General features: G+C 38.0%; 1 protein-coding gene across 9 annotated transcripts in view; it reads left to right on the top strand.

Annotated features, from left to right (window-relative positions):
• The window catches only part of BACH1 (BTB domain and CNC homolog 1), a 47,319-nt gene that overhangs the window by 12,379 nt on the left and 7,465 nt on the right, over positions 1 to 27,475 (top strand). For 7 of the 9 annotated variants that reach the window (XM_032277072.1, XM_032277074.1, XM_032277078.1 and 4 more), the window contains 3 exons: positions 10,167 to 10,460; positions 15,152 to 16,486; positions 19,808 to 20,014. In XM_032277072.1, the coding sequence (XP_032132963.1) occupies positions 10,227 to 10,460; positions 15,152 to 16,486; positions 19,808 to 20,014 (1,776 nt within the window). In that variant the 5' untranslated portion in view covers positions 10,167 to 10,226. Of the gene's footprint in view, positions 1 to 10,166; positions 10,461 to 15,151; positions 16,487 to 19,807; positions 20,015 to 20,568; positions 20,988 to 27,475 lie in introns of those variants that run through there. The other 2 variants (XM_032277080.1, XM_032277079.1) reach the window with 2 other exon arrangements.

Raw genomic sequence — 27,475 nt, 5'->3', positions numbered from 1 at the left:
AGAGTTAAATATTATTTACATTATGTGCTATAGTCATAATTCATCCTCCCATTATTTGTCTATTCTGAAAGTTGAAAACCAGTTAACCAGTTTCATTTATGTTATCAGAGCCATGTCAATACTGGGCACTGAGCTGAGTAGGGTACTCTTGTATTTCCTTCTTTACAGTTTCAGTGTTGCCCTGTGCTACTCAAAAAACATTTCTGGCATCAAATTCAAATAATAGCTGATGATTATTGAGCAGTCATTATGTGCCAGACATTGTCCTAAGAAGATGAAATATATTATTTCATTTGAATCTGCCCCAGAAGTACTATTCTTGTTCCTAGTTTGCCCAAAAAAAAAAAAAAAAAAAAAATGTCACAGAGAAATGTAAAGTGACATGCTCAACTAACAGTGGGGTCCTCAAGTTATAAAGTGTTATTAATATTTTGTGCTATCCACCTGTAAGTATCCCTAGAGCAGTTAGCTGCTGTTTTAGAGTTTCTGGAAAAGTCTTTATGGCCTTACTTGTGCTCCCTGATAAAAACTCTTTGTCCTTCTCATCTTCAGTCCCTGACTGTGGGATTTTAGGGGTATCTGAGGTGTAAGTATTTAGAAAGTGGTGTAGGCCATACCTTGGAGGAGGCTGAGTTGGGAAATTTTACGCTTTGGGGGAATTTTCATTCTTTGCTTTTCTCCCCTCCCCTCTCAGTTTCTTGTGGGAGCCTTAAGTTAGTTGGGATAGTAACAGCTGCACCTGCCTCTCTGCACATTAGTTGCTCATCTTAGAAAGCCTACAGTTAACAGTGGTAAAATATTGAACACTTTCCTTATATGGAAATGAGATGGGGATACCCACTGTCACCATTCTTACTGTTCAGTCATTGCAATAAGGGAAGTAAAAGAAATAAGCATAAAGATGGGAAAGAAGTAAAATTATCTCTGCTTTTAGATGATGTGATTGTGTGCATAGAAAATCCTATGAAATCTACAAAACAGCTATCTGAACTAGTAAGCAAATTAAGTAAGTAAGGTTGCAGAATTCATGGTTGATATTTGAAAGGATAATTTTGTTTTTACACAAGAGCAGCAAAAAAAAAAAAAAAAACGGAAAAAGGAATTTAAAAAACCAACTTGATTTGCAGTAACTATAACTATAAACATTAAATGCTGAGAAATAAATTTAGCAAAAGTTTCACAAGACCCCTTTACTAAAAAGACAATAATGCTGACGTAAAGTACACCTACTAAATGGAGAGAGGTGCTGTACTGGAGGACTTGGTTTTTTAGATGTTGGTTCTCCCCAAATTGATCTATAGTTTTATTGCAATCCTAATCAGAATTCAGCTAGCTCTTAGAGTAGAATTTAATAAGAATTAAAAAGCCCAGAAAAATTAGACATTTCACAAAAGAATATATACAAATGGCTAATAAGCACATGTAAAGGGGCTCAACATCATTACTTATCAAGAAGTACAAAGTAAAACCACAGTGAGATACCACCATACATATTAGGATAGGCAGGATTAAAAAGACAACAGTACCAAGGGTTAATGAGAATGTAGAGCACAGTTCTCCAACCTTTTGACTTCCTTGGGCCACATTGGAAGAATTGTCTTGGGCCACAAATAAAATACACTAACACTAATGATAGCTGATGAGCTAAAAAATAAAAAAACAGAAAGGTCCATGCATGATTTTCATGACATTACAATAATCTCAAACTGAGAACAATGCAAGGGTGCATCTTTATTATAGTAGTCCATCAGAGTCAAATGGATAAACAAATTGTGGCATATCCATGTAATGGAGTGTTATTCAGTAATATAAAGGAACATCTGATGCATGCAACAAATGAAAACCGCAGAATCATTAGGTTGAGTGGAAGAAACCTGAAATCAGAGTATATAATGTGTGATTCCATTTGCATGTTAATCCATAGTGACATAAAGCAAGTTGTTGGTTACCTGGAATTGGGCTTGGGGAAGGGCACATGTCATGCCCATGAAGGAGTACGTGAAATTTTGAGGACTGATGGAAATTTCTATATCTTGATTGCGGTGGTGGTGGTTTTATGCACACATACAGTGTTAAAGCTCATTGAATTGTATGCTTTAAGTAGATATCGTTTATTCTATATAAAGCATACCTCAGAGTTGCTTAAAAAGTAGTGACTGGCAAATGCATGACAAAAAATATGTGTTCAGTAAATAAGCTTTACGGATGTGGACCAATTCTAGTTAGTAGTTCATATTTTCATAGCAGAGGTAAAAATCCTATTCAGAATCAGATAGATGCCAACTATGTTAAGGAAATAAAAGATTTCATTGTTTCTTAAATTCTTTGTGGTAAGAAGCTATAACAGTGGAATCTGTTAGTCTTGTTTTGGTTCTGGAGCTTGGATTTCCTATGTTCTTTCTCATCTTTGTTCTGTATTTTCTTCCAAGCTCTTCTAAACTTATGACATGGAATTATCAAAGTTGAATTTGTTAATTTGGGAAGTAAAACATCTTTTTTGTTTGTTTATTTGTTTGAGACAGAGTCTCACTTTGTCGTCCAGTCTAGGGTACAGTGGCGTGATCTCGGCTCACTGCAACCTCCGCCTCCTCGGTTCAAGCGATTCTCCTGCCTCAGGCTCCTGAGTAGCTGGAATTACAGGTGTGCACCACTACACCCAGCTAGTTTTTGTATTTTTAGTAGAGATGGGATTTCACCATGTTAGCCAGGCTGGTCTCGAACTGCTGACCTCATGATCCACCCACCTTGGGCTGCCAAAGTGCTAGGATTACAGTCATAAGCCACCATGCCCAGCTATACCTTTTATTTTTGACCTTTGAGTAGGTGAGTCTATAAATAACTTGTTCGAAGTTATCTAACAGTTCAGACTCTTCTCTTATAAGCTTAACGTTAGTTTCATAATTTCAAATGTGGATTTAGATCCAGCAACTATAAAAAAAGAGGTCCATGACTTAACTATACTTTTTTTTTTTTTTTTTTTTTTGAGACGGAGTTTCACTCATGTTACCCAGGCTGGAGTGCAATGGCGCGATCTCGGCTCACCGCAACCTCCGCCTCCTGGGTTCAGGCAATTCTCCTGCCTCAGCCTCCTGAGTAGCTGGGATTACAGGCACGCACCACCATGCCCAGCTAATGTTTTTGTATTTTTAGTAGAGACGGGGTTTCACCATGTTGACCAGGATGGTCTCGATCTCTTGACCTCGTGATCCACCCGCCTCGGCCTCCCAAAGTGCTGGGATTACAGGCGTGAGCCACCGCGCCCGGCTATACTTTTTAATATTAGGAAAAGTAAATGAAAAATCTTGCCTGTATGGGACCTCACGTGTTGTAATAATCATGAGCTGCAAAAATGGTGTTGATTACCCCTTTGCATCTTTAGTTATATAATAGTTCTAATGTAAATTACCAGGCTATTTACTCATCATTTTTGGTGTTGCTATAAGCTCCACTGCTACTTACCTTAGTTCAAACTTTTTTTTGTTTGCCATTTTCGTTCAGCCTTTTCAAAATGTTTGTGTACCTTATCCAGTCATACTCAAGGCTTTTCTTAAGGCTGAGAGAAATAACTTTAGAAAATGTGATTATCAAATACAGATGTTTAAACAGTTATATTTAAGCCTGTAAAAGGCTAACGAAAATAACAACTTGATCACGGAGTTTCTCTTCCTGGTTACTGTACTGAATTAAGTTTCAACAGACTTTATGATGTTATGTTTCCTTTAGAAATATAGAATAATAGAAAAGCCATGGCTTTGGAAAGATTTTTTTCCTAGGGAATCTCCACCTTAAATTTAAAATTATTTTTAAAATAAAGACCCTTAAAGGAAAGTCAAAGATGTAGACACATGATACATGTGGATCATGTCATGTGTCTACACATGACACATGATACATGTTGGATCTTTGCCATCCTCTTGAAAAATTGAATGTAAGGTTCACCTAATTTCAGAAGAACACTCAAACTCTGGGTATCTTAGGTATATTGTAACAGGAACTGATGGCTTAGGGATTTTGAAGCTTGGTCTTAGGGAGCTTAGCTTTCTTAGCTTAGGGAGTTAAGAAAGATGTCATAGTGAAAGGAGTTTGCCTGTCTTCTGAGCCATTGAAGACCCTGCCCTGCAATTGAGTGAGGTGAAAACAATTAAGTTGATGAAGGTCATGTTAGGCAGAAACAATAAGGAGGCAAAGGTAGAAATTCCACATAGCCACTGAAAAAGGGAGAAGGCAGGTGTTGAGGAATGGACTGGGCTGCAGATCAGGGCACTGCTTTCGTTAAAAGGCTGACAGTTGCCCATATGCACCATTCCTGGTGTCCACTGGCCACCAGTTTTGGCCAACCACACACACCCTTGACTAACAGAGCTGTTAGTGAAATAACTGTTCTGATTAATTAAATATTATGGTTAATTGACCAGGAAAGTAGTTTTTGTTTGAAGACTTACTTCAAATAAATACCTTTTCGAATGTCCACATTCCTGTGTAAATTGATTATAATGATCATTATCTCTTACTTTGAGGTGTCATTTTTATTTTAAACATATCTAGGTTATGTTCTTGAAGGGACAGTCTTTTATTTGTGTTTTCATAGCACTTAGTGCATCCAGTGGCACAGCTAACACTTGTAGGAAGAACATTTGCCATTGTTCAATGAAGATAAAATATGTATGGTCGCCTTTTTTAAAAGAAATTGAGGTGTTATTTATTGTACCCTTCTTCATTGAGAATTAAAACACAACATAGTTCATTGAGACTTGAGGTAAATAAAATTCCAGCTCTTTTGCAAACGTGGAACTTTATACAAAGTTATCTTCTGACTTGTATTATATGCAGTGTTATAGACCTGGCTCCATGATCAGATGTTCACCTTAGGTTTTTACAAGTTTTTTTTTCTTTAAATAAGTTACCTTTAAAGTTACGTAATTTGATAAAGTCATAGCATATTGTTTTACTTTCTGTATGATTTTGAAAATAAAAATGTCGTGTAGTAACTGTATCAAAACTTAAATTACATACATTCATCAGAGAGCAGAAGTTATTTCCAAATTGAGGTGTAGAAAGTTTTAAAATGCTTATTGTTTATCAGCACTAGTGAGTGAATTGGCAATTTCAAACTTTTATTTTGAATGATAACAATAGTATTTCTAAGAATATAGAAAAACTCAGGTGTAACACAGGAATCTAAATTTAGTATTAATAAATTAATAGAATTTCAGATTCTGGAAGGCTGGAGTGTTTTACTTTTTAGGTTTGTGAAATGTGAGAAGGTGCGTGATGGACGTTAGATGACATGAGTGTGCTGTTCTTGTCTGGTATAGTTGTTACATAGTTAAGTTACTGGGTAAAAAGGGATTGCTGACCACCACTTAGATGGTTTCTAGGATTAGGAGAAGTGATTTTCAGAACACTAGAACACTCTTCTACAGTGCCTCAAGCTAATGAGAGCAAAGGGCAAGGTCTTTTCATTACTGTAGGTCAACTGTATCAGCCATGTTTATAGTTGCCATTCCTTGCTCTTTTTTTGCCTGTTGTCTTGCAGATATGTTTTTGACTCCCAGAGGGATGAGTTGGCCTCTTTATTGCCCCTCAAGGCTCTGGAAAAGTTGTCCAATAACTTTTCTCTGAATGCTTGGCTCAGGGACATTGTCCCACATATGTTGAAATAGATAACTGGGCTGTGTTTGGAAGAAGATCTAGGTCGGGGTCCCCAACTTCTGGGTCGCACAGCAGGAGGTGAGTGGCTGCCAAGTGAGCATTACTGCCTGAGCTCCGCCTCCTGTCAGCTCGGCAGTAGCATTAGATACTTGTAGGAGTGCGAACTCTATGGTGAACTGTGCATGCGAGGGGTCTAGGTTGTGCAGTCCTTATGAGACTCTTAATGCCTGATGGTTGAAACAGTTTCAACCTAAAACCATTGTGCCGGCCCGTCTGTGGAAAAAATTGTCTTCCATGGGACCCATCCCTGGTGCCAAAAAGGTTGGGGACTGCTGATCTAGATGATCTCTTATGTGTTTTTGTATTAAAAATAAGAAATTGTTCATTCAGCAATGTGTACTTGTGTTGGACCAGCTACTCTGTTATACCTGTTCTAACAGGTATGCTTGGGTTATGGCAGAGAACAAATCAGGCAAAGTTGTGACATTTAAGCAGAGACCTAAAAGGTAAGGTGTTAGCCGGCTAAAGAGTAGAAGTCCAGATAGTGAGCACAGTGTATGTGGAGGCCCTGAAATCGGTAGGAGCACTTGGTGTTTATGGAGCATGAAAGAAGAGGCAGTGAGGCTAGAGAATAGCAAGAGGGGGGCAATGGCTTGACTTAAGTCTGGATTAATGGATGGAAAACCCAGCTACATAGGACTTGAGGACATATTAAGGATTTTGAAGTGATCATAAGTCATTTATTTGGAAGACAACATAGGATTTTTGTTATGAAGAGACTGCATTGGAGGGGATCAAGAGGGGCTTTAGGGGTTTAAGGCTTTTGTTAATATTATCACCATTAATAACAGCTAATACTATTTCCTTACTGTAGACCCAGCACTGTGCTGTAAACCCTTTTCCCTTATCATCTCATATACACTTCAGAACATCTCAGTGAGGTGGTGTTCTGTTTTATAGATGAGGGAACTGAGACAGTGAGGTTAAGCAACTTGGCTAAGGTCATATAGCTAGTAAGTTGCAGAGCTGGGATTTGAACCCGGATAATGTAAGATTCTAAATTTGGAGACTCTAAATCCTGAGTTGTTTGCCATGGGGCCTGTTTTTTTCAGTGCATAGATGATGGGCCATTCGGGGACTTGAAATTGAATGGATCACAACGGGGATTTTAAAAAAATTGAATAGAAAATATCAGACTCCATGCATGTAATAAGCATAAATATTGACATGTGAAACTGTATTTTTCTTTTTATTTGTATAACTGTACTTGTACATTTGTGAACTTGTGAGCTGTTACAGAAGGTTAAACAGGATTTGTCAGGCAGGTGCTGATGATGGCTTGGATTAGAATTGTGCTGGTGCAGATGGAGAGAAGTGGACCTCAGTGTTAAGAGGTAGAGGCAGCAGGACTCAGGAAGCAATTAGATAGAGGTGCCCAGCTGAGGAAGAAATGAGGAATGAGTCCCAGATTTATTGTGCGAAGAGCATCAATCATGGTGCATGCTGTATTCAGTCCACTTTAAGGGAGACTGATCCTTCTTAGAGGGGTCCTCCTGGGTGGCTGTTTTGCTACCTGAATCTCTAGTTTCTTTCACCTGCAGCTGATAGGACTTGGGGTTGGCATCTCACCTAGGGGCAGCAAATCTGTAAGCTGGCCGTGAACCCATGAGATGATGTGTTACTGAAAACTGCCTAAATAGATGTTGAGCAGAGAGTAAACTCTGTCTCTGGAATTTGAGGTGAATAGTCAGCCAACTGGTGGCAGGATGAGAAGCTATGGGCCACAGATGTATGTAGTTGGGCTACTAGCAGCTCTAGGGTAAAGGTGTAGGAATTATTTGTGTGGAGTCACCTTGGGATCTAAAGAACCTTTAGGTTTCAGTGTCTAAGGCCCAGAGTCATCCTCTTTCTGAAGCTCAGGTTCAGTTTTTTTTTCTTGCTTTCTGTGTGGGTCTATTTCCTTATTCTGAAGCATAACCTTTTAGTAATACCTGGTTCTCCGCATTACTGCAGTGAGTCTTCATACTGTGCCTTCAGCTAGTACTAACTGGAGACAGAATGATGGAATAGTTAAAAAATGTCTGGTGGCAATTCCCCTTCTTTGTCTTATTGGTCTTTTGATGTTGGCCAAGATGCTTTTCACTGAGCTTGGTATCCACATCTGTAAAATTGGGATGATAGAGGAGCATCATAGGGTTGTTGTGAGGCACTAATGAGAGAAACTGTCTAGCACTTAGCTCAGTGCCTGGTGAAGAATTAGAGCTTAATGATTTGCCATTAATAGTTGACATCTTTAGGACAGTCTCTGGAGAGACTTAAATGTGTTTGTTACAAACTATGGGAAGGAGCCAGCATAGAGGGAGACATACATATGAGACAGGGTGTTAAGACAAGGTATTGGGTCCCAGAGAAGCAGGAATGGCATGGGATTAAGACAGTACATTACAGATTGTTTTCAACAGAAGAGGGAACCTGGTGGAGGTGGTAGGAGGAGTATTTTTTTCCGATGTTGAGTCCCAGTTATGGTGATTTACCAGGAGAGATGCTGATATCAGGAGGAGAAGTGTGGCAAGTTGGAAAGCTGTTACAGAGAACATAGCAAAAAGACAGGGATATACAAAAAATTGGTAAACAGTACTGAGAGCCTGAGACTGCACATTGTGAATTTGTAGTGACACCAGTCTGTGTGTTTCTACAGTGTTTTCTGGCAGTGCTGTGTTCAAAAGAATGATGAGCTACAAAAGTAAGGTTAGTATAGTTTGAAGGGTGTGCATCCCAAATATCAGGAAGCAATAAGGAGCCTGGGAGCTTGGGTACAGGGACATAGCAGGAGGTCAGCCATGGAGTCCGGCTTGGTTGGGAGGGCACTGTGGTCTGGGCAGGGTGTGTAGTCTTGAAGAAAGAAGAGGGCAGTGGTCTCTGTGTGGTGCCATCCCCCAAAAATCATAACTCTTTTGATTGATGGTTTTCCCTATTATTCTTAACACTAATTCCTTGTTGATAACTGAAGTATTAAGACTAACTGCTAAAAATAAATTTATATTCTTTTATGTGCCAAAACTGGAGTTAGAGCTAGTGTTTAATTTTGAAGTTACCAGTGATTTCATGTGGTATGCTGAATCAGTAAATAAGTTGTGATCCTTAACCTTAAGGTAATGTTTAACTGCCAAATGGGGGATTTAATTTTCATTGACTACTTCCGAGGAACTTAATATTTCAGATATACTGAGGACTTTAAAAAGAAACACTAGGTGGAAGAGAATTTTTAAATGCTTATTTATTTTTTTGCAACTAAAACAGCCTGTCTTTGAGGTGAAATTCACCCATAATGTGGGTCTGGTCCATCTGAACTTGAGTAGTCCTTACGTCTTCTTTCATTTTTGCCTGGAGTGTGTGACAAATCTGAAAGCAGTACCATTTACTCACTCACTGACCATTTGAGGGCTTCCTATGTTTCGGGCAATAAGGTGTCAGAAGACCAGAAGTGAATGATGCAGGGATGATACCATGAGGCATTACACAGATAAAGGCCAATAAGCTCCTCACAAGTATCATCTTTTCTGACCGTAAGATGCTGGAAGAAAATATTAGAACTCTTTTCATCTTACTTTGAACGTCTGTGTTTCTCAGAACATGCATATTAGGATAGTAGCACGTGTCTGAAAAATATAGATAAGCATACATGTATTGGGGGTACTCTTCTTTTCCCAATAGTGTGTATGTGATCAAAAAATATTTGGAGACTATTACATGTTAATATGTATTTAAAAATAAATAAAATTATTATAACTTTTGCTTGTTTTTAGCATCTTGAGAAAAGTTTCTGCATGTGTTAAACCATGTTATTAATGAGGTAGTTTTACTTGCCTATATTTGTAGTGTGAAGTAAATCTTACTGTATAAAAAGACTTATTACCAAGATCTGGCTTGACACGTTTGTCATTTTTTTCTCTGTATTGGAGGAACTTTACCTTTTGTAGAACAGTGTCCCTTGTTATAAAGCACTAAATTCACTTGCCATCTGTCAAATGTTGAGGAATGGGACATGGAGAATGTGGAACAGCACATGCCTGTTTTAATGTCAGTCTTATCCCAAAGTGTGACCTCTGGGGACCTCCCTTCTCACCTCTCTGGCTGTCTTTCCTCCCTTCTCTCCCTCACCTGTCTCAAAAACAATAGAATTGGAATGTCCCCAGAAATTCCTGCTCCCATCTGTTTGCTCATAGTAGGTGGTTTCTCCGTGTGAAATGTCTCACTTTCAGAGAGCCATGAAATTCTTGGTTCAAAAAGGTAATCCTTCCCTCACCTCAAGAACATTTTCCCTAAAATTAGTTAGAAAAACTGCTATCAAGAGTCTATTTTAAATGAAGTATATTGAATAAATGCTTCTAGGTTGTTCCTCTGGAGGTTTTTATTTTCATTTTTGTTTCAATGAGTATGTACCTTATTCTATATTTGACAGTCATTTATTAACAAGATGTTTTTTAAGTGAAATCTTGCATGTGTGTTTGCAGGTTGATGACAATTAGAAGCATGCTTTCCACTGAACTTCCTGACACCATTTGTTATACAGAATGTCTCTGAGTGAGAACTCGGTTTTTGCCTATGAATCTTCTGTGCATAGCACCAATGTTTTGCTCAGCCTTAACGACCAGCGGAAGAAAGATGTGCTGTGCGATGTCACCATCTTTGTGGAGGGTCAGCGGTTCCGTGCTCACCGGTCCGTGCTGGCGGCATGCAGCAGTTACTTCCACTCGAGAATCGTAGGCCAGGCTGATGCAGAGCTGAGCATTACTCTTCCAGAAGAGGTGAGAGATCCATGTTTCTGGTTATTTTAATCTACTTCTACTTAAGTTTTTTATGGTTCATAATGTTAAAAATAAAGCACAGCCTCTTTGTTAGGTGGTTGTGGAGTATTTCCCAGGTTCTGTAGCAACCCATTTTTTTAAAATAGTTTTTTTCATGTAAAATCATTAATTTTGAATGTTGGTTAACAGTGTTTATTGAGCAGTTGGATATAACATAACACCCACTGTTATGTTATTTTTGATGAAATGACCAAATCAGGGCATACCCAGTGGATTATAGGTAATTGGAAAAGTCATGATTTTGAGAGTCCATGCTGTATGACATTCTCTTTCTAGGGGCCCTTTCCTGTGATCAGCAGCTGTAGCTAGGTATATTAGCCTGTTCTCACAGTGCTAATAAAGACATACCTGAGACTGGGTAATTTTTAAAGGAAAGAGGTTTAATTGACTGACAGTTCCACATAGCTGGGAGGCCTCACAGTCATGGTGGAAGACAAAGGAAAAGCAAAGGGACTTCTTGAGAGAACTTGTGCAGGGAAGCTTCCTCCTGTAAAACCATCAGATCTCCTGAGACTTATTCATTATCATGAGACTAGCATGGGAAAGACCCGCCCCCATGATTCAGTGACCTCCCATTGGGTCCCTCCCCTGTGGGAATTGTGGGAGCTACAGTTCAAGATAAGATTTGGGTGAGGACACAGCCAAACCATATCACTAGGTTTGGGGTTCTATAAAACGTCCATTTTCCCAAGACATCTCCTATGAAAAGAAGTCACTCCGTAAGTGTTCTCTCTGTCTCCTCTTCTTTCTTTCTTGACTTTGTCTTTATGTATTGAATAGAAAAAAGAAATAGTGTTGCGTCATTTTTATAGAGCCTTGTTTTTACATACATCTTTTTCCCTGGCCTGTTGTGGAGCTCAGGCTAATAAATATTTGGGTCCTTGTTAAGGTACTGCCTTTAAAAGGAGCTCTTGTTTGGGTGGGGGTGTGCTGACTGTGTTGACTCAGCAGCCTCCTTGCTTTATTTAGTTAGTAACTGCTATTAGCAGAGCATCAAGGCTGTGGGATTGGGACACAAATAGAAGTTAGGAGGAACAGGGAGAAAGAATGTAGAAATTCTTTGTGTATGATAGGTCTGTGTGGGATGTTTCAATTGGATACAGTTGTATAAACTGTAAACTAAGTCTACCGTTTAACTCGTTGCTGTCCATTCATACTTCTGTGAAATTGCAGCCACAGTTTTGGGAACAGATAGGTTGTCTGTCAGATTTGTGGCAGAGGTCAGGGTCAGTGGTACAATACCAAGAAAATGGTTAAAAAAAAAAAAAAAAAGGCCAATCTATGGGTAGCTATTGTTTTAAAAAAGAACAACACATTTTATAATGGAGATAAATTAATTATGGTTCATATTTTCAAATTATTAAATGAGACTTTCCAAGTAAAGCAGTTTGATTCATGGATTTAGGAGGAAAGGTGTGTGCATACATTCATGTGTGTATGCATCCATTCATTCCTTCTCGTTTAACGTGTAAATCAAAAGTTTTCAAATATTTGAAGTGTTCCATTATAGTGACAGAGTCAAAATACCGTATAACTCACTGTCCTAAAGACCTTTTTAGATTATTTTAACTTATTTAAAAATTTTACCCAGCACTTTGGGAGGCCAAGGCGGGCGGATCACGAGGTCAAGAGGTCAAAACCATCCTGACCAACATGGTGAAACCGCGTCTCTACTAAAAAAATACAAAAATTAGCTGGGCGTGGTGGCGCGCACCTGTAGTCCCAGCTACTCCAGAGGCTGAGGCAGGAGAATTGCTTGAACCCTGGAGGCGGAGACTGCAGTGAGCCGAGATCGTGCCACTGCAATCCAGCCTGGCGCCTGGCAACAGAGTGAGACTCTGTCTCAAAAAAAAAAAAAAAAAAAAAAAATTTTTTTTTAATTAAAATTTTTATTGAGTGTGTTAGCGTTCTCAAGAGGAACAGAACTTTCAGGATATATGTATATGTGAAGGGGGAGTTTATTAAGGAGTATTGGCTTACGTGTTCACAAGGTGAAGTCCCACAATAGGCCACCTGCAAGCTGAGGAGGAAGGAAGCTAGTAGTGGCTCAATCCGAGTCCAAAAGCCTCAAAAGTAGGGAAGCCAACATTGCAGCCTTCATTCTGTGGCCAAAGGCCCGAGAGCCCCCGGCAAACCACTGTTGTAAGCCTAAGAGTCCAAAGGCCAAAGAACCTGACATCTGATGTTAAGGGTAGGAGGCATCCACCAGGGGAGAAAGATGAAAGTCAGAAGACTCAGCAAGTCACCTATTCCACCTTCTTCCTCCTTTTTTGTTCTAACCTCGCTGGCAGCTGATTGGATGGTGCCCATCCATATTGAGGGTGGGTCTTCCTCTCCCAGTCCACTGACTCAAATGTTAATCTTCTCTAGCAGTGCCCTCACAGACACACCCAGAAACAAGACTTTACAACTTTCAATCTAATCAAGTTGACACTTAATATTAACCATCACATTGATGTTTTCATGTACAGATGCAAGAAATTATGCAGAGTTCCTTTTCACTTTGTCTAGTGTTCTCCATTGATAACATTTTAGAAAATTATAGTATTGCAACCAGGATATTGATTCTATCTCCCATAGTGTTCAGATTGCCACAATTTTGCTTCTACTAAGGTGTGTGTGTGTGTGTGCACGCGTGCGTGCACGTGAGCATTAAGTTCTATATAATTTTATCTCCTGTGAAGGTTTGTGTGTCTACTACTGTAGTTGAGATACTCAGCCAGGTGTGGGGCTCACTCTGGTAATCCCAACACTTTGGGAGGCTGAGGCAGGTGGATCACTTGAGGTCAGGAGTTCAAGACCGGCCTGGCCAGCATGGCAAAACCCTGTCTCTGCTAAAAATACAGCTGGATGTGGTGGCAGGCACCTGTAACCCCAGTTACTTGGGAGATTGAGGCAGGAGGATCCTTTGAACCTGGGAGGTGGAGGTTGCAGTGAGTAGAGATCGCACCACTGCACTCCAGCCTGGGCGAGAGAGCGAGACTTTACCTCAAAAACAAAAACAAAAAACAAACAAACAAAAAAACTGAACTTGCCAACACACAAAGATTCCTTGTGTTGTCCTTTTATAACCACAGACATCTGCCTACACTTCATGCCCTCATTCCCTTGCTCCCTTTCTCCATTCCTAATTTATGGCAACCATCAATCTTTCTTCCTTTTCTAAAGTTTGGTCATTCCAAAAATGTTATATAAATGGAATCATGCAAGATATTACTTCTTAGGATTGATGTTGTTTGACTTAGTTGAGATTATCCAGGTTGTGTGGTATCTGCAATTTATTCCTTTTTATTGCTGAGTAATATTCCATAGTAGGGATGTACCGTGTATGTGTGGGGGGAGCTTTTTACCTGTTGAAGGAAATCAGGCTAATTCCAGTTTTTGGCTATCACAAATAAAGTTGCTGTAAATATTTGTGAACTGGTTTTTGTGTCAATGTAAGTTTTCATTTCTCTGGTATAAAAGACCAGGAGTGCAGTTGCTGGGTCATATGGTAGTTGCATGTTTAGTTTTATAAGAAACTACCAAAGTTTTTTGTTTTTGTTTTTTTTTCCCGAAAGTGCCTGTACCATTTTATATTCCCATTAGGTGTGTGTGAGTGATTTAGTTTCTCTGTATTCTCATCAGCATTTGATGGCATCACTGCTTTTTATTTGAGCATTTAAAAAGCCTAAACATAGTTTAGCATGTTTTTAACAAGATCACAAATATTAATAGTATTTTGACCACTCTTAGAAGGACTCAGTGGTTCCAAATTAATTTTGTGCTTTTAACCCAGGATGAGGCTTTCTGTGTACTTCAACTGGTTTCATTTGCTTCTCATTTTGCAGAGGCAGGTTTAATGTACATGTACAAGTTTCTACTTAAAAGTTTTGTTGGCCTGGCGCAGTGGGACATGCATGTAATTCCAGCACTTTGAGAGGCTGAGGCAGGTGAATCACCTGAGGCCAAAAGTTCAAGACCAGCCTGGCCAACATGGTGAAATCCTATCTCAACTAAAACAAAAAAATTTCGGGGTGTGGTGGCAGGTGCCTGTAATCCCAGCTACTTGGGAGGCTGAGGCAGGAAAATTGCTTGAACCTGGGAGGTAGAGGTTGCAGTGAGCCAAGATCGCGCCATTGTGCTCCAGCCTAAGTGACAAGAGCGAAAATCTGTCTCAAAAAAAAAAAGTTTTGTTACCTCGAGTCTATGAATTTTTTATGAAACAGTACTGAGGCATGATTTCTATAACTTCTCTTAGATCACTTTAAAAAACCTGAACCTTTAAAACTTTTACTATTAAGAATTTTTGACAGAAAGTTAATATTTACCAGTTACTATGCATTTACCATGGATCAGGACTTCTTTGTAACTGCTTTACAGATACTGTTTTATATCCTTAAAAATTCTGCTTTCGTAGCATGTAGCAGTTGGAATACAGTGGCCACATGGATCTGGGCTAGCAATAGACTCACTATGTATGTGTAGCAGGTAGAATAGAATTTGAAGAATATTTTTTCAAATTAAAGTACCTATTTTATAATTATCACAAATAAGTTACACATCTCTCTATTCCTCTTCCACTTATCTTGTTTTTATGTACTAGACAGCTTTCAAATGATGTGTTTTGTTTTTATTTTGTGTATCAACAGGTGACAGTTAAAGGATTTGAACCTTTAATTCAGTTTGCCTACACCGCTAAACTGATTTTAAGTAAAGAGAATGTGGATGAAGTGTGCAAATGTGTGGAGTTTTTAAGTGTGCACAATATTGAGGAATCCTGCTTTCAGTTTCTCAAATTTAAGTTTTTGGACTCCACTGCAGACCAGAAAGAGTGCCCAAGAAACAAATGCTTTCCATCACACTGTCAGAAAACAGAGCTTAAATTTTCAATTTTGGACCAGAGGGATCTAGAAACTGATGAAGTGGAAGAATTTCTGGAAAATAAAAATGTTCAGACTCCTCAGTGTAAACTTCGCAGGTATCAAGGAAATGCTAAAGCCTCACCTCCTCTACAAGACAGTGCCAGTCAAACGTATGAGTCCATGTGCTTAGAGAAGGATGCTGCTCTGGCCTTGCCTTCTTTATGCCCCAAATACAGAAAATTCCAAAAAGCATTTGGAACTGACAGAGTCCGTACTGGGGAATCTAGTGTCAAAGACATTCATGCTTCTGTTCAGCCAAGTGAAACGTCTGAAAATGAATGCCTGGGAGGAGTCCCGGAGTGTGGAGATTTGCAGGTGATGTTAAAATGTGATGAAAGTAAATTAGCAATGGAACCTGAAGAAACGAAGAAAGAGCCTGCTTCTCATTGCCCAACTGAAAAATCGGAAGTGAATCCTTTCCCCCACAATTCTTCCATAGACCCTCATGGACTTTATTCTCTGTCTCTTTTACACACATATGACCAATATGGTGACTTGAATTTTGCTGGTATGCAAAACACAACAGTGTTAACAGAAAAGCCTTTGTCAGGTACAGACGCTCAAGAAAAAACATTTGGTGAAAGTCAGGACCTACCTTTGAAATCTGACTCAGGCCCCAGGGAAGACAGTAGTCTTGCATCTAGTGACAGGAGTAGTGTGGAGCGAGAAGTGGCAGAACACCTAGCAAAAGGCTTCTGGAGTGACATATGCAGCACCGACTCTCCTTGCCAAATGCAGTTATCACCTGCTGTGGCCAAAGATGGCTCAGAACAGATCTCACAGAAACGGTCTGAGTGTCCCTGGTTAGGTATCAGAATTAGCGAGAGTCCAGAACCAGGTCAGAGGACTTTTACAACATTAAGTTCTGTCAACTGCCCTTTTATAAGTACACTGAGTACTGAAGGCTGTTCAAGCAATTTGGAAATTGGAAATGATGATTATGTTTCAGAACCCCAGCAAGAACCTTGCCCATATGCTTGTGTCATTAGCTTGGGAGACGACTCTGAGACAGACACTGAAGGAGACAGTGAACCCTGTTCAGCCAGAGAACAAGAATGTGAGGTGAGCAGGACTGTATGTTTTTAATTCATTATTTTAACAGTGATTACTTGGGATTTACTCTGGATCAGCTCCCTTTGTGTCATTAGGGTTATCATCAGGTTCAGGGAGTAGAGAGAAAGCTCATACAAAGTTAATTATAAGACTGTGTGATAGGGCTGGGCGTGGTGGCTCATGACTGTAATCCCAGCACTTTGGGAGGCTGAGGCAGGTGGATCATTGGAAGTCAGGAGTTTGAGACCAGCCTGGCCAACATAGTGAAACCCTATCTCTACAAAAATTAGCTGGATGTAGTGGCAGGTGCCTGTAATCTCAGCTACTAGGGAGGCTGAGGCAGGAGAATTGCTTGAATTCGAGAGGCAGAGGTTTCAATGAGGCGGGTTCATGACACTGTACTCTAGTCTGGGAGACAGAACAAGACTCCATCTCAAAAAAAAAAAAAAAAAAAAAAAGACTGTGCGATGAATACCAATGAAGTCTGAAGGACTTCTGTGATCAATTATTTCTAGTAGGTATATTTATATTAACCATAAAGTAGGTTCACACATCGGTCATTTAATTGTTTAAATCAAATGCTATGTCCCAAGAGGAAAAAGAATAATGATCCCATGGTCATTATGTGATCAGTCTCGGAAAAATGCATCATGTATTTAGTCTTGCTCATTGTCAATAAGGACCTCTAAACCTGGGACATGTCACTGAGCAATGGTTTAACAGTGACTAATTGTGGGAATGTGGCTTCTAGTGGAGTAAAGTTTTCTTGGATCTAGTTTTAAATGGTCATTGATTTTTTTGTTTTTTAATTTCCTTTAGCCATTTCAACTATTGATAAATGTCTTAATTTAGCATGAGTTGCATGTAGCTGGTACGATATTAAAGCAAGCTTGATTTGTATATTCTGTACATAAAAGTTTGTATTTGATAGCTCCTTTCTGTAAAATATTACTTGTAAGTCCAGTAATGACATGGGCCTGTTAGTTCCTTCCAAAAACGTATTATTTAAATGATTTTAAAAATATTTTATATTATTTTGCTTGCCTTTCAGTAGTTGAATTTTCTCTTTATAATCACAATTTACTTTTTTTTTTTTTTTTTTTTTGAGACGGAGTTTTGCTCTTGTTACCCAGGCTGGAGTGCAATGGCGCAATCTCGGCTCACCGCAACCTCCGTCTCCTGGGTTCAGGCAATTCTCCTGCCTCAGCCTCCTGAGTAGCTGGGATTACAGGCACGCGCCACCATGCCCAGCTAATTTCTTTTTGTAGTTTTAGTAGAGACGGGGTTTCACCGTGTTGACCAGGATGGCCTCGATCTCTTGACCTCGTGATCCGCCCGCCTCGGCCTCCCAAAGTGCTGGGATTACAGGCTTGAGCCACCGCGCCCGGCCTACATTATTTTTAAAAATTATTTTTCTATTTTATCCATTGCATTTTTTCCCTTTGTTGGGCTTTATTTTTTTTATTGTGGTAAGAATACTTAACATAGGATCTACCCCTATAACAAATTTTTAAGTGCATAATATGATATTGTTAAGTGTAAGCACAATATTGTACAGCAGATCTCTATAACTTATTCTTTTATAACTGAAACTTAACCCGTCCAATTACAGTTCCCCATTTTTTCCTTCTCTCCAGCCCCTGGCAACCACCATTCTACTCTCTTGTTTCTATGAGTTTGACTGTTTTATCTGCTTTGTATGATTGAGATCATGTTGGGTTTACTCTCCTCTGTGTCTGGCATATTTTGCTTAGCATACTGCCTTCCAAGTTCTCTCTATTGTGGCAAATGGCAGGATTTCCTTCTTTTTATCAGGCTGAATAGTATTCCTTTGTGTATGTACACCACATTATTTTTTATTCATTCATCCATCCATGGACATTTAGGTTGTTTCCATATTGTGGCTATTGTGAATAATGCTGTAACAAGTATGAGAGTGCAGGCTGGGCACAGTGGCTCATGCCTGTATTCCCAACACCTTAGGAGGCTGAGGAGGGTGGATTGCCTGAGTCCAGGAGTTTGAGACCAGCTCGGGCAACATGGCAAAACCCCGTCTCTACAAAAAGTACAAAAATTAGCCAGGCATGGTGGCATGTTCCTGTAGTCCCAGCTACTTAGGAAGCTGAGGTGAGAGGATCACTTGAACCCAAGAGGTTGAGACTGCAGGGAGCCATGATTGCACCAGTGTACTCCTGTATGACAGAGACTCTGTCTCCAAAAAACAAGAATATGTGTAGATGAGTGCAGATATTTCTTTGAGATGCTGATTACAATTCATTTGGATAAATATCCAGGAGTGAGATTGCTGAGACGTACGGTGCTGTGATTTTTAATTGTTTGGGGAACCTTCATACCATTTTCCATGACGTCTGCACTATTTTCCCACGGGTGTACAAGGATTCCAGTTTCTCCACATCCCATTCTTTGGCATTTTCTTTGGTTTCGTAGCTGTTAGATGACATGGCTTTGAAAGAGGCTTTCTTTTTTAAAAATAGTCTTGGCTTTGGAAGGAGATGGATTGGTGATTAAGAAGTAGTATGTATGCATGGGTTTTTATATAGATTTTTATGACATTATAGATGTAGCATTTGGAATTACTATGAAAATAACATTAAAAATAAAACACTTTAAAAAATTTAAAACATTTTGTGTAACTAATATCTGTAAGCTTAAAAGGTAAGCTAAGTAGGTTGCCAGACTAACTGACCAGTATTTCATTTACATTTTTGATAATTACTATAATTCAACTCATACAACTTTGTTTTTAAAAAATGTCTTCTTTTTCCAAAATTAAGTATGTTGAAATGACTTTAAAATATTCATAAGACTTTACTTTTTTTATATTGGTGATTGAAATGTGTATCTTAAGTGATTTTTATGAGACTACGATTTTCTTGATAGAAAAATAAATTTTCTAAAATGCTGTAGAAATTACTAACATAAGTATACTAATATCAAAGCAATGCTACATTCATCCAAATGATAAAATAGATTTTATTTTTGGGTTGAGTAAAAATGTGTGTGTATTAACATACAATAGTAAAATAAATTCTGTCTTTACATTTTACATATATCAGTATTTGTGTTAATATGTTTGATTTGCCGAAAAAATCTGCTTAATGTATTTATCTTTTGAAATAGACTATAAATACAAATCAGATGATCAGTTTTTATTATAATGGATTACATAGAAATTGGGAATAGAGGTTTGTGTTTTCTTTAATGTAAAATAAGTTCTCTGAAAAACCTAGATGTATACCTTTATCTTCTTAGGTTTGAGTATAATTATAAAATACAGCAATAATTAGTAATATTTGTTTCATATTCTAGGTAAAACTGCCATTCAATGCACAACGGATAATTTCACTCTCTCGAAATGATTTTCAGTCCTTGTTGAAAATGCACAAGCTTACTCCAGAGCAACTGGATTGTATCCATGATATTCGAAGAAGAAGTAAAAACAGAATTGCTGCACAGCGCTGTCGCAAGAGAAAACTTGACTGCATACAGAATCTTGAATCAGAAATTGAGAAGCTGGTAGGTGTACAAGCTTCTTGTTACTATTTAAGCTTCACCACTTTCTTTTTTGTTGAGGAAATAGTTTTTAAATTTCTAGGTCAGATATAATTACATATTAATTTTAATATGTATCAATTACCATTTTATCATTTTTACCATGATATGCTATGATATGTAAAGCACTTTTTTTAAAAAAAAAAGTTTTTCAAATTAAGAATGACTTTACTGTCTACTTAATCATTACGGGTTGAATAGATAAAAGAAATTATAAAGCACTTTAATTTCTCTGTTCTGTTTTGTGTCTATAAAAGCTAAAATTCCAGGTGTTAATTTAAATGAACTGTGGACCTGAATAATTTGTTTTGGTTGATAACAAAACCAGACCAACCAGGATCTTTCATCTGAGGAAAAAAATTCTGATAAGATATGGTGATATGAATTGAAAATTTTAATCTCTAATGAGATCCTAAGTGAGAACAGTGCTTGGTTTTGAATCTTATTTTCTATTCCAGCATCAAGACACAAATTAACTGAAAAATTGATTAGTTTACTCCTTCTGTTTCTTTTTTCAGTTGGCAGTTGGTGGAAGGAAGCATTGTATGAAAGAGGACAACTGTGATAATGCAGGCCAGCTAAGGCTAAGATATGATTAAAGATAGCAAGGAAACAGCTTAGAAGTAGTAAAAACATTCCTTAAATATTCAGTTTTCTGTCTTTGTTAAGTGGTGAAAGCTTAAAGTTGGGATTGTGGCAAGTTTTCAAGCATGAATATTCTACCTATGGATGGCAATTAAACAGCAACAATTTAGGGAAGAAAATTGTGCCTTCAAGAGAAGTTGAAAAATAAAAATTTATTATTTCTATATTGTACATATACTTTAATTATATGAAAAGATAAAAAGTCATAACTTTTTATAACCAGATGAAGCATAACTAAATAAAAAAGGAGGAACCAGATGTTTTACAAATAGAGGCATGAGAGATGTAAAAACAAAACAAAACTCAAGACACCTATATGATATTGCTGAATAGTTAAAATTGTTAAAACCAAAGAGGAAAAGTTTTGAATTCTATAGTACTTGGTACTTTTGGAGTATATGTCAGTAATACCTTTAATAAACACTGGTGGTGTTTCTTCCTCAGTTTCGAATTAAACCCTTACCTGCCTTCAGACAGAGTACAGCATTTTGAGCTTCAATTATTGTTCTGTGGTATAATACAGAGATACTTTTTACACCGTTAGGTTATGTGAAGCTATCTGAATGAAATCTACATAAAATTGTACTACTGGAGTTCTTAGTTCTGCTTCTTATAGTTCTTGATCTTTCATGTCTCCCAGTTATAATTTATAGCAGTTCGTAGAGTTTATCCAGTTTTCTTACTCCTCTAAAAATAAAAGTGAAACAAGAACATTCTAGTTTATTTCATCAGTAACTTTATTTTACAAATGGATACTAAGCAAATATGCTCGAGAATAGCTATTATCCTTTAGAACTATTTCTTGGCTCAAAGGTTTTATTTTTTTGATACAAATCAGACATTGGTTTGCTAGTTACTGACATTTTTACTAAATTTCAGATATCTAGAATGAAGAAGCTTGCTGTCTTTGGCCTTTCTGCTCCCTCTGCCTTTCCTTCTTAGGAGAGAGGTGGCAGATACAGTGGTTAAAATTGTGGGCTCCGAATCAGATGCCTAGTAACTTTGGGCAGGTTATTTACTTTCTCTGAGATTTGAGTTTCTCATTGGAAAAAATAGGATAATACTAGTTTCTACTTTATAGATCAGGTGCTTATTTTGGGGAATTAAGTGAGTTAATACATCTGAAGAACTTAGAACAATGCCTGGCACATAGTAACTACTCAATAAATATTACATATATTTATTATTATATTATTTATGGATTTTTAAATTTTCTCTCTCTTAATTGACCCTCTTCCTAATGTCTCCACCTAAACTGTAAACTCTGTGTGTGATATATTGCTTCTGTCATCATAGTAAGCCTCCTTTCATATGGTCAGTGGAGTAAGAGTGGTCAATATCCTGTTTACCTATTACATTAATTTGAATTCTTTGGCTTCAGGAAACAGAGTCTAGAATGAAGAATGAATGAATGAATGAATGAATGAATGAATTTGTTGTAAGGAGATCCATACCTCTCATTTAGAAGCCAGAGAATGGAGCCAAGCCTCATAAATAACAGGGAGCAAGAAAGGAGCCCAACAACTTCTCTCTGCACCCGCTTAGCTCTCTACCCAGAGAGTGGCTTTGTGTGCCTCTAAGTGCACGGGAAGGGTGGCTGTGGTACAATGCCTGAATAGTTCCCCTGTCCTCCAGGGCCTAAGCCAGAGACTAGCGTTTTAGTTAGTTCTGAATCCCCAAGGAGAGTATCTTACTGGCCTAATTGACTCAGCTATCCTTTTCTGTGACTAGAGAGCCAGAACAAAATAGAAGAGCCAAGACCCTCCTTTCTCGATAGGCACAGCAGACAGCTGATAGTGTCTACTGCACCTAGGTAGGTGCCAGTCTGACTTCTGAAATAACCCCAGAGAAGTCGTATTGGAGTTTTTGTATCAATGTGACTCGTTTGTGTTTCATCTTTCTTCAACTCCCTACTCAGTCCGTCATACTACTCCCAGTTCTAGGTGTCTTTCTCAGATAAACAGAAAATGTGCTACGTATTATCTGGTAAGAATAACAAAGCTGGCTCTTCTAGAAGTAAAAGAATTTGACGTTTAAGATATTTATTATGGTAAGAAGTTTACTTGGACCCTGGTTGTTGGGTGATGTTACGGATCTTGTCTTTTGTAAACAGAGAAAACTAGGGGAGTTACAGCCCAAGGTTTATACTTAGTGGCATGGAGAGTTGGGAATACAGAGGAAGGAATGTGAACAGATATTTGTGTATATTTTAATCTCATTGAGATGTTACTTTTTGAAAGTGACATGGCTAATAGCGGTGTTCTTAATCTTTATAGTCTAAAGATTATAGCAAACATACTTCAGGGAAATTGCTTGTTTAATAATTAAACAGCCATTTGCACATAGTGAATGACTGGTTGACTTTAACATATAAATAGATTCAGTCTATATTGCCCTGGTCTGAAAATATTCAGGTAGAGGGCCCTATATTTGAGTCAGTTTGGTCTTTGGCTACTGGCTGTTTGCCTAGAGAGAAATCTTGGAACTTTTTGCAGTTGGTCCTGTGGGTAGTAGACTCTGAATGGATCGGCACATGATAAAAGGGTTTGATTATAGTAGAATAATTTTTCTAAAATGTTTGCAAAGTGGGTTAGTATTATAATCATATATAAAGGACACTTTGTAGTCTCAGAGTGTTGGGAAAGTCAAAGGGAGATATGAGTTTGTATTGAGTAAATAAGATACTTCTCAACAAGAAGTTCTATCAGAGTCTGATAGAACCTTTGAAGAAAGGTTATGTATTTATTTGGTGGAAAAATTGGTGGCATTGACTTTAACATTTATTTTGAATTTTATAGTATGTTAGAAGTTAAGCATTAATTTAGCATTTCTTTTACTATAAGGACTGAGTGTGCATAATATATAAGACACTAACATGACTTTTAAAACTATTAATTATAAAGTCTTTGGATTCAACTTCTGTTCATGTGCTTGGCATATGAAGCTCTTGTCTATGTAGCTTTCTTTACAAGGTCAAAGTTTCTTTTTTTCTGGAAGATTAATTCAGTAGTTAGAAAGTATACATATATCTGATAATGTTTTAACCTCAGAGGTAACCCTGAAATGAAGGGAACCTCACTTTTTGTAGAAAAAAAATTTACCAAAATGTATTTCTCTTAGAAAGTTTCAAATATTGTTTTTGATATCAACTTGTAAGTGATCAGCAACCAGAATATTCACAAACACTTGTGCTCAGGGTTGAGGTGTTCAGACACCATTTTATTTCATTATTTTTGTCCATTATGATCGCACAGAAGTAAAACGACCTCATCTGTCCTTAGTGATTTGCATTTTGTGGTGAAGATTGTATTTTATTAAAAATAAACCTGTTCTGTTCACAACTAGTCACATTTTACTGGCTGCTCTACCAAAGTGCACCCCGGTGGCCCTTCTGGAACCTGTTCTGTGTCATTCTGTGTTGTCCTTGAGCAGCATTTCTTGAAATGTGATGTGTGTCCCATTGGGATCTTAGTTATCTTGGGCCCCTTAAAGGTGGTAGACATTTTTTAGTCTATCCCAGACCTGTTGTCAAGGCCCTGGACCATGCATTTTATACAAGCCCAAGATAAATGTTACGTACATTTTAAATTCTGAGAACTCACTGCACACGATAGCACTGAGATCAGATGGAGGCTTTGGTGGCAAATGACTGGAAAGGCTGCCTGGCCACCGAGTAGCTTTGTGGCCTGGGCCAATTGCTTAACCTCTAGTCCTCACATTCCTCCATTACTAATATGGGATAAGAGTAATAGCCACCACAGGGTTGATGCAAGGATCTAATGAGGACAGGGATGGAAAGCTGTACTGCCCAGCATGTGTTCATGGCTCAATATGTATTGTTGTACTTTAAATAAAAGTGGTTCTCTATTCTTTCTGTAAGTATTTGCTGGTCACCCTACATGTTAAATGCTGTGCTTGGTACCAGGATGTCAGAAATGAGTAAGGCATAGCCCTCGTTTATGGTCTCATAGGGAGCCAAGTTCAAGTGTGTTCATTTTTTCTTGAGTTTCATGTCACCCCTCTCCACCTCATTCTAAAAATTTCAAGCTTTCAGAAAAGTTAAATGAATGGAACAATAAACAACTATATACCGTCCATGTAGATTCATTGATTTTTGACATTTTGCCACATTTGCTTTATTTGTCTTGATCTTTCTTCTTCTGTCTCTGTATCTCTCAGTTTATCTGTCTGTACCTGTTAGTTTGTCAGTCTTCCCATCTCTGTCTCCATCTATCAGTCTTGGTCTTTTTTTAATCCCACTTGGTTGGTCTTGGTCTCTCACCCCTTGGTGTCACTGTCATTCCTGTCCTGCTGTCTTGCTGGCATTCCTCACTCTAGCTCTCTTCCTCTCCTTTATTTTCTGAGTTGTTTGAAAGCTACCATATTATGACACTTCATCCTTAAATGTTTAAACATGCATCTTCTAAAGAGAGACATTCTTAGATATGACTGATATCTTTATTATGCCTGAGAATATCAACATGTCCTAAATATTATATTTAGTTCTTTTTCAAATTACCCTGATTTTCCTGTTTTTCATAGATTCTTTTTTTTTTTTTTTTCCAAACGAGGATACAGTCATCACGTATTTGATTAAACCTGTTTAGTCTCTTAATCTGGAACAAGTCCTCTTACTGTTTTAATGACAATAACTTTTGAAGTATCCAGACTAGATCTCATCAATATCTTACTTGAAGTATTTGTCTGATTGCTTCTCCGTGGCTTTATTTTAGCCATTTCTCCATCTCTTTATTTCATGTAAACTGGAAATGTTTGAGTTGATATGACTGAGTTTAAACATTCTCTGGTGTTGTCCTTTATATTATGTCACCTAGGGAGGCAGGAAGTGCGGTGTCAGGATTGTCCCTCCTAGGTGGGTGGGAAGTGCCAGATTGCTCCATTTTCAGAGTACTTTTTTTTCACCCTTGTGATGCTTAGTTATCTGTGACATGTTATTTGGGCAGTTTATAATTAATTATCCTGTTCCCCAGTACTCCTAGATCCTTTACAATAGGTCGATGACCTTTACCATGATTACGAAATCATGATTTTTCTAATTCATTCTATTTACATTTTTTTTTAGCTGGTATTTCTCTTTAAAAAGGATTGTTCTTCCTTTTTCTCCCTTCCCTCCTTTTTTTTTTTTTTTAGAAACAGAATCTCACTCTGTTGCCCAGGCTGGAGTGTGGAGTGCAGTGGCGCCATCTCAGCTCACTGCTCCCTCCTCCTCCTGGGTTCATGCGATTCTCCTGCCTTATCCTCCCCAGTAGTTGGGACTACAGATACCTGCATCACACACAGCTAATTTTTATATTTTTAGTAGAGATGAGGTTTGACTGTGTTGGCCAGCCTGGTCTCAAACTCCTGACCTCAAATGATCCTCCTGCCTCAGTCTCCCAAAGTGCTGGGATTATAGATGTGAGCCACTGTGCCTGGCCTTTTCTTCTTTTCTCTTTTCCTTACCTCTCACTCTTTGAAATCACTGTGGACTCTTGGATTAATTTTTTCTGATTGTTAGAATAAGTAATAGTCATTATTCTTTTTGATGTTGACGTTTTTCACATTTGGCCAGGGAGAGCCCGTTCAAGCCAGCTGCTGTCCTGTTGACATCATCATCTAGCACCTGTCATAGTCTCACTTTTTAACCTCTCATTTTAAGATTTGGAATCACCCATTTCTTTAAAACTCCTGGTTTCTTTTAGCAGATACATTGGACTTTTGGAAGCCTACCTTTTACTGGAGTGTTACTCCTTCTGGGCCCTTTTCAGTGGATAGTGCTAGGAAATATATGCGTCTGTGTATAAAATAAAGAGTTCATTATATCGTGAGTTTATGTATATCAGGCTTCAGTAAATGAAAGTAAAAAGTATTTTGGAAATTCTGAGTTGTAGTATTTCCAATCCAAATTTAGCAGTATAGAGCTTTTGTCTTCACTTCTTTTATATGTTTATGTTTAATCTCTCATCATTTACAGGGAAAATTTTGGCTCCAATTACATTAGTGTATTATGTCCTTTATCTTATATACCATATGTTTTCACTTAACATGAAATGATGGGTAACAAAACCAGTTTTTTTCCTTATCAACTTTGTAACGAAAGGATGTCAAACACAATGTTTGTTGAGGACCTGCTGTACATTCTTTCTCTTAAAGTCAGTTTCCAAGAACCTGTCGTTTTAAGTGAGGGCATACTGTAAAAAAGTAAAAAAAATTACAATCAGTATTACTATTAACAATAAATATATTGAGCAAAATTTAAGATTTATTTGCTTTTTTGTGCGCTTAAATATATCCCAGAGTGTGAAGGTTTAAAGTTATTTGAAATATTGTGTTACCAATTTGATATACAATTAACTTTTTTTTTCTGTTTATATTACTGGGATTTACTGTACATTTTTTGAGGCAGAGTTTCACTGTGTCACCCAGGCTAGAGTGCAGTGGCAGAATCATGAGTCACTGCAGCCTTGACTCTCTGGGATCAAGTGAACCCCTCACGTTAGCCTTCCAAGTAGCCAGGACTACAGGTGTGTACCACCATGCCCAGGTAATTTTTTTTTTTTTTGTCAGGGTGAGGTTTTGCTATGTTGCCCAGTCTCGTCTCAAAACTGCTGGGCTCAAGCAGTCCTCCTGCTTTGGCCTCCCATAGTGCTGAGATTTTAGATAAGAGCCACCGTGCCTGGTCTACCTTTTTTATTTGTTTTATTTTTGATTGTAAAGCATTTATATGGTTCAAAAGTTAAAACTATGTTTTAAAAAATATATACTCCAAATCTTGATCTT

The sequence above is a fragment of the Sapajus apella genome, unplaced genomic scaffold, assembly GCF_009761245.1.
Source record: "Sapajus apella isolate SASKATOON/1434 unplaced genomic scaffold, GSC_monkey_1.0 scaffold8, whole genome shotgun sequence".
Lineage (NCBI taxonomy): Eukaryota > Metazoa > Chordata > Mammalia > Primates > Cebidae > Sapajus > Sapajus apella.
This window is presented reverse-complemented; position numbering and strand designations above follow the sequence as displayed.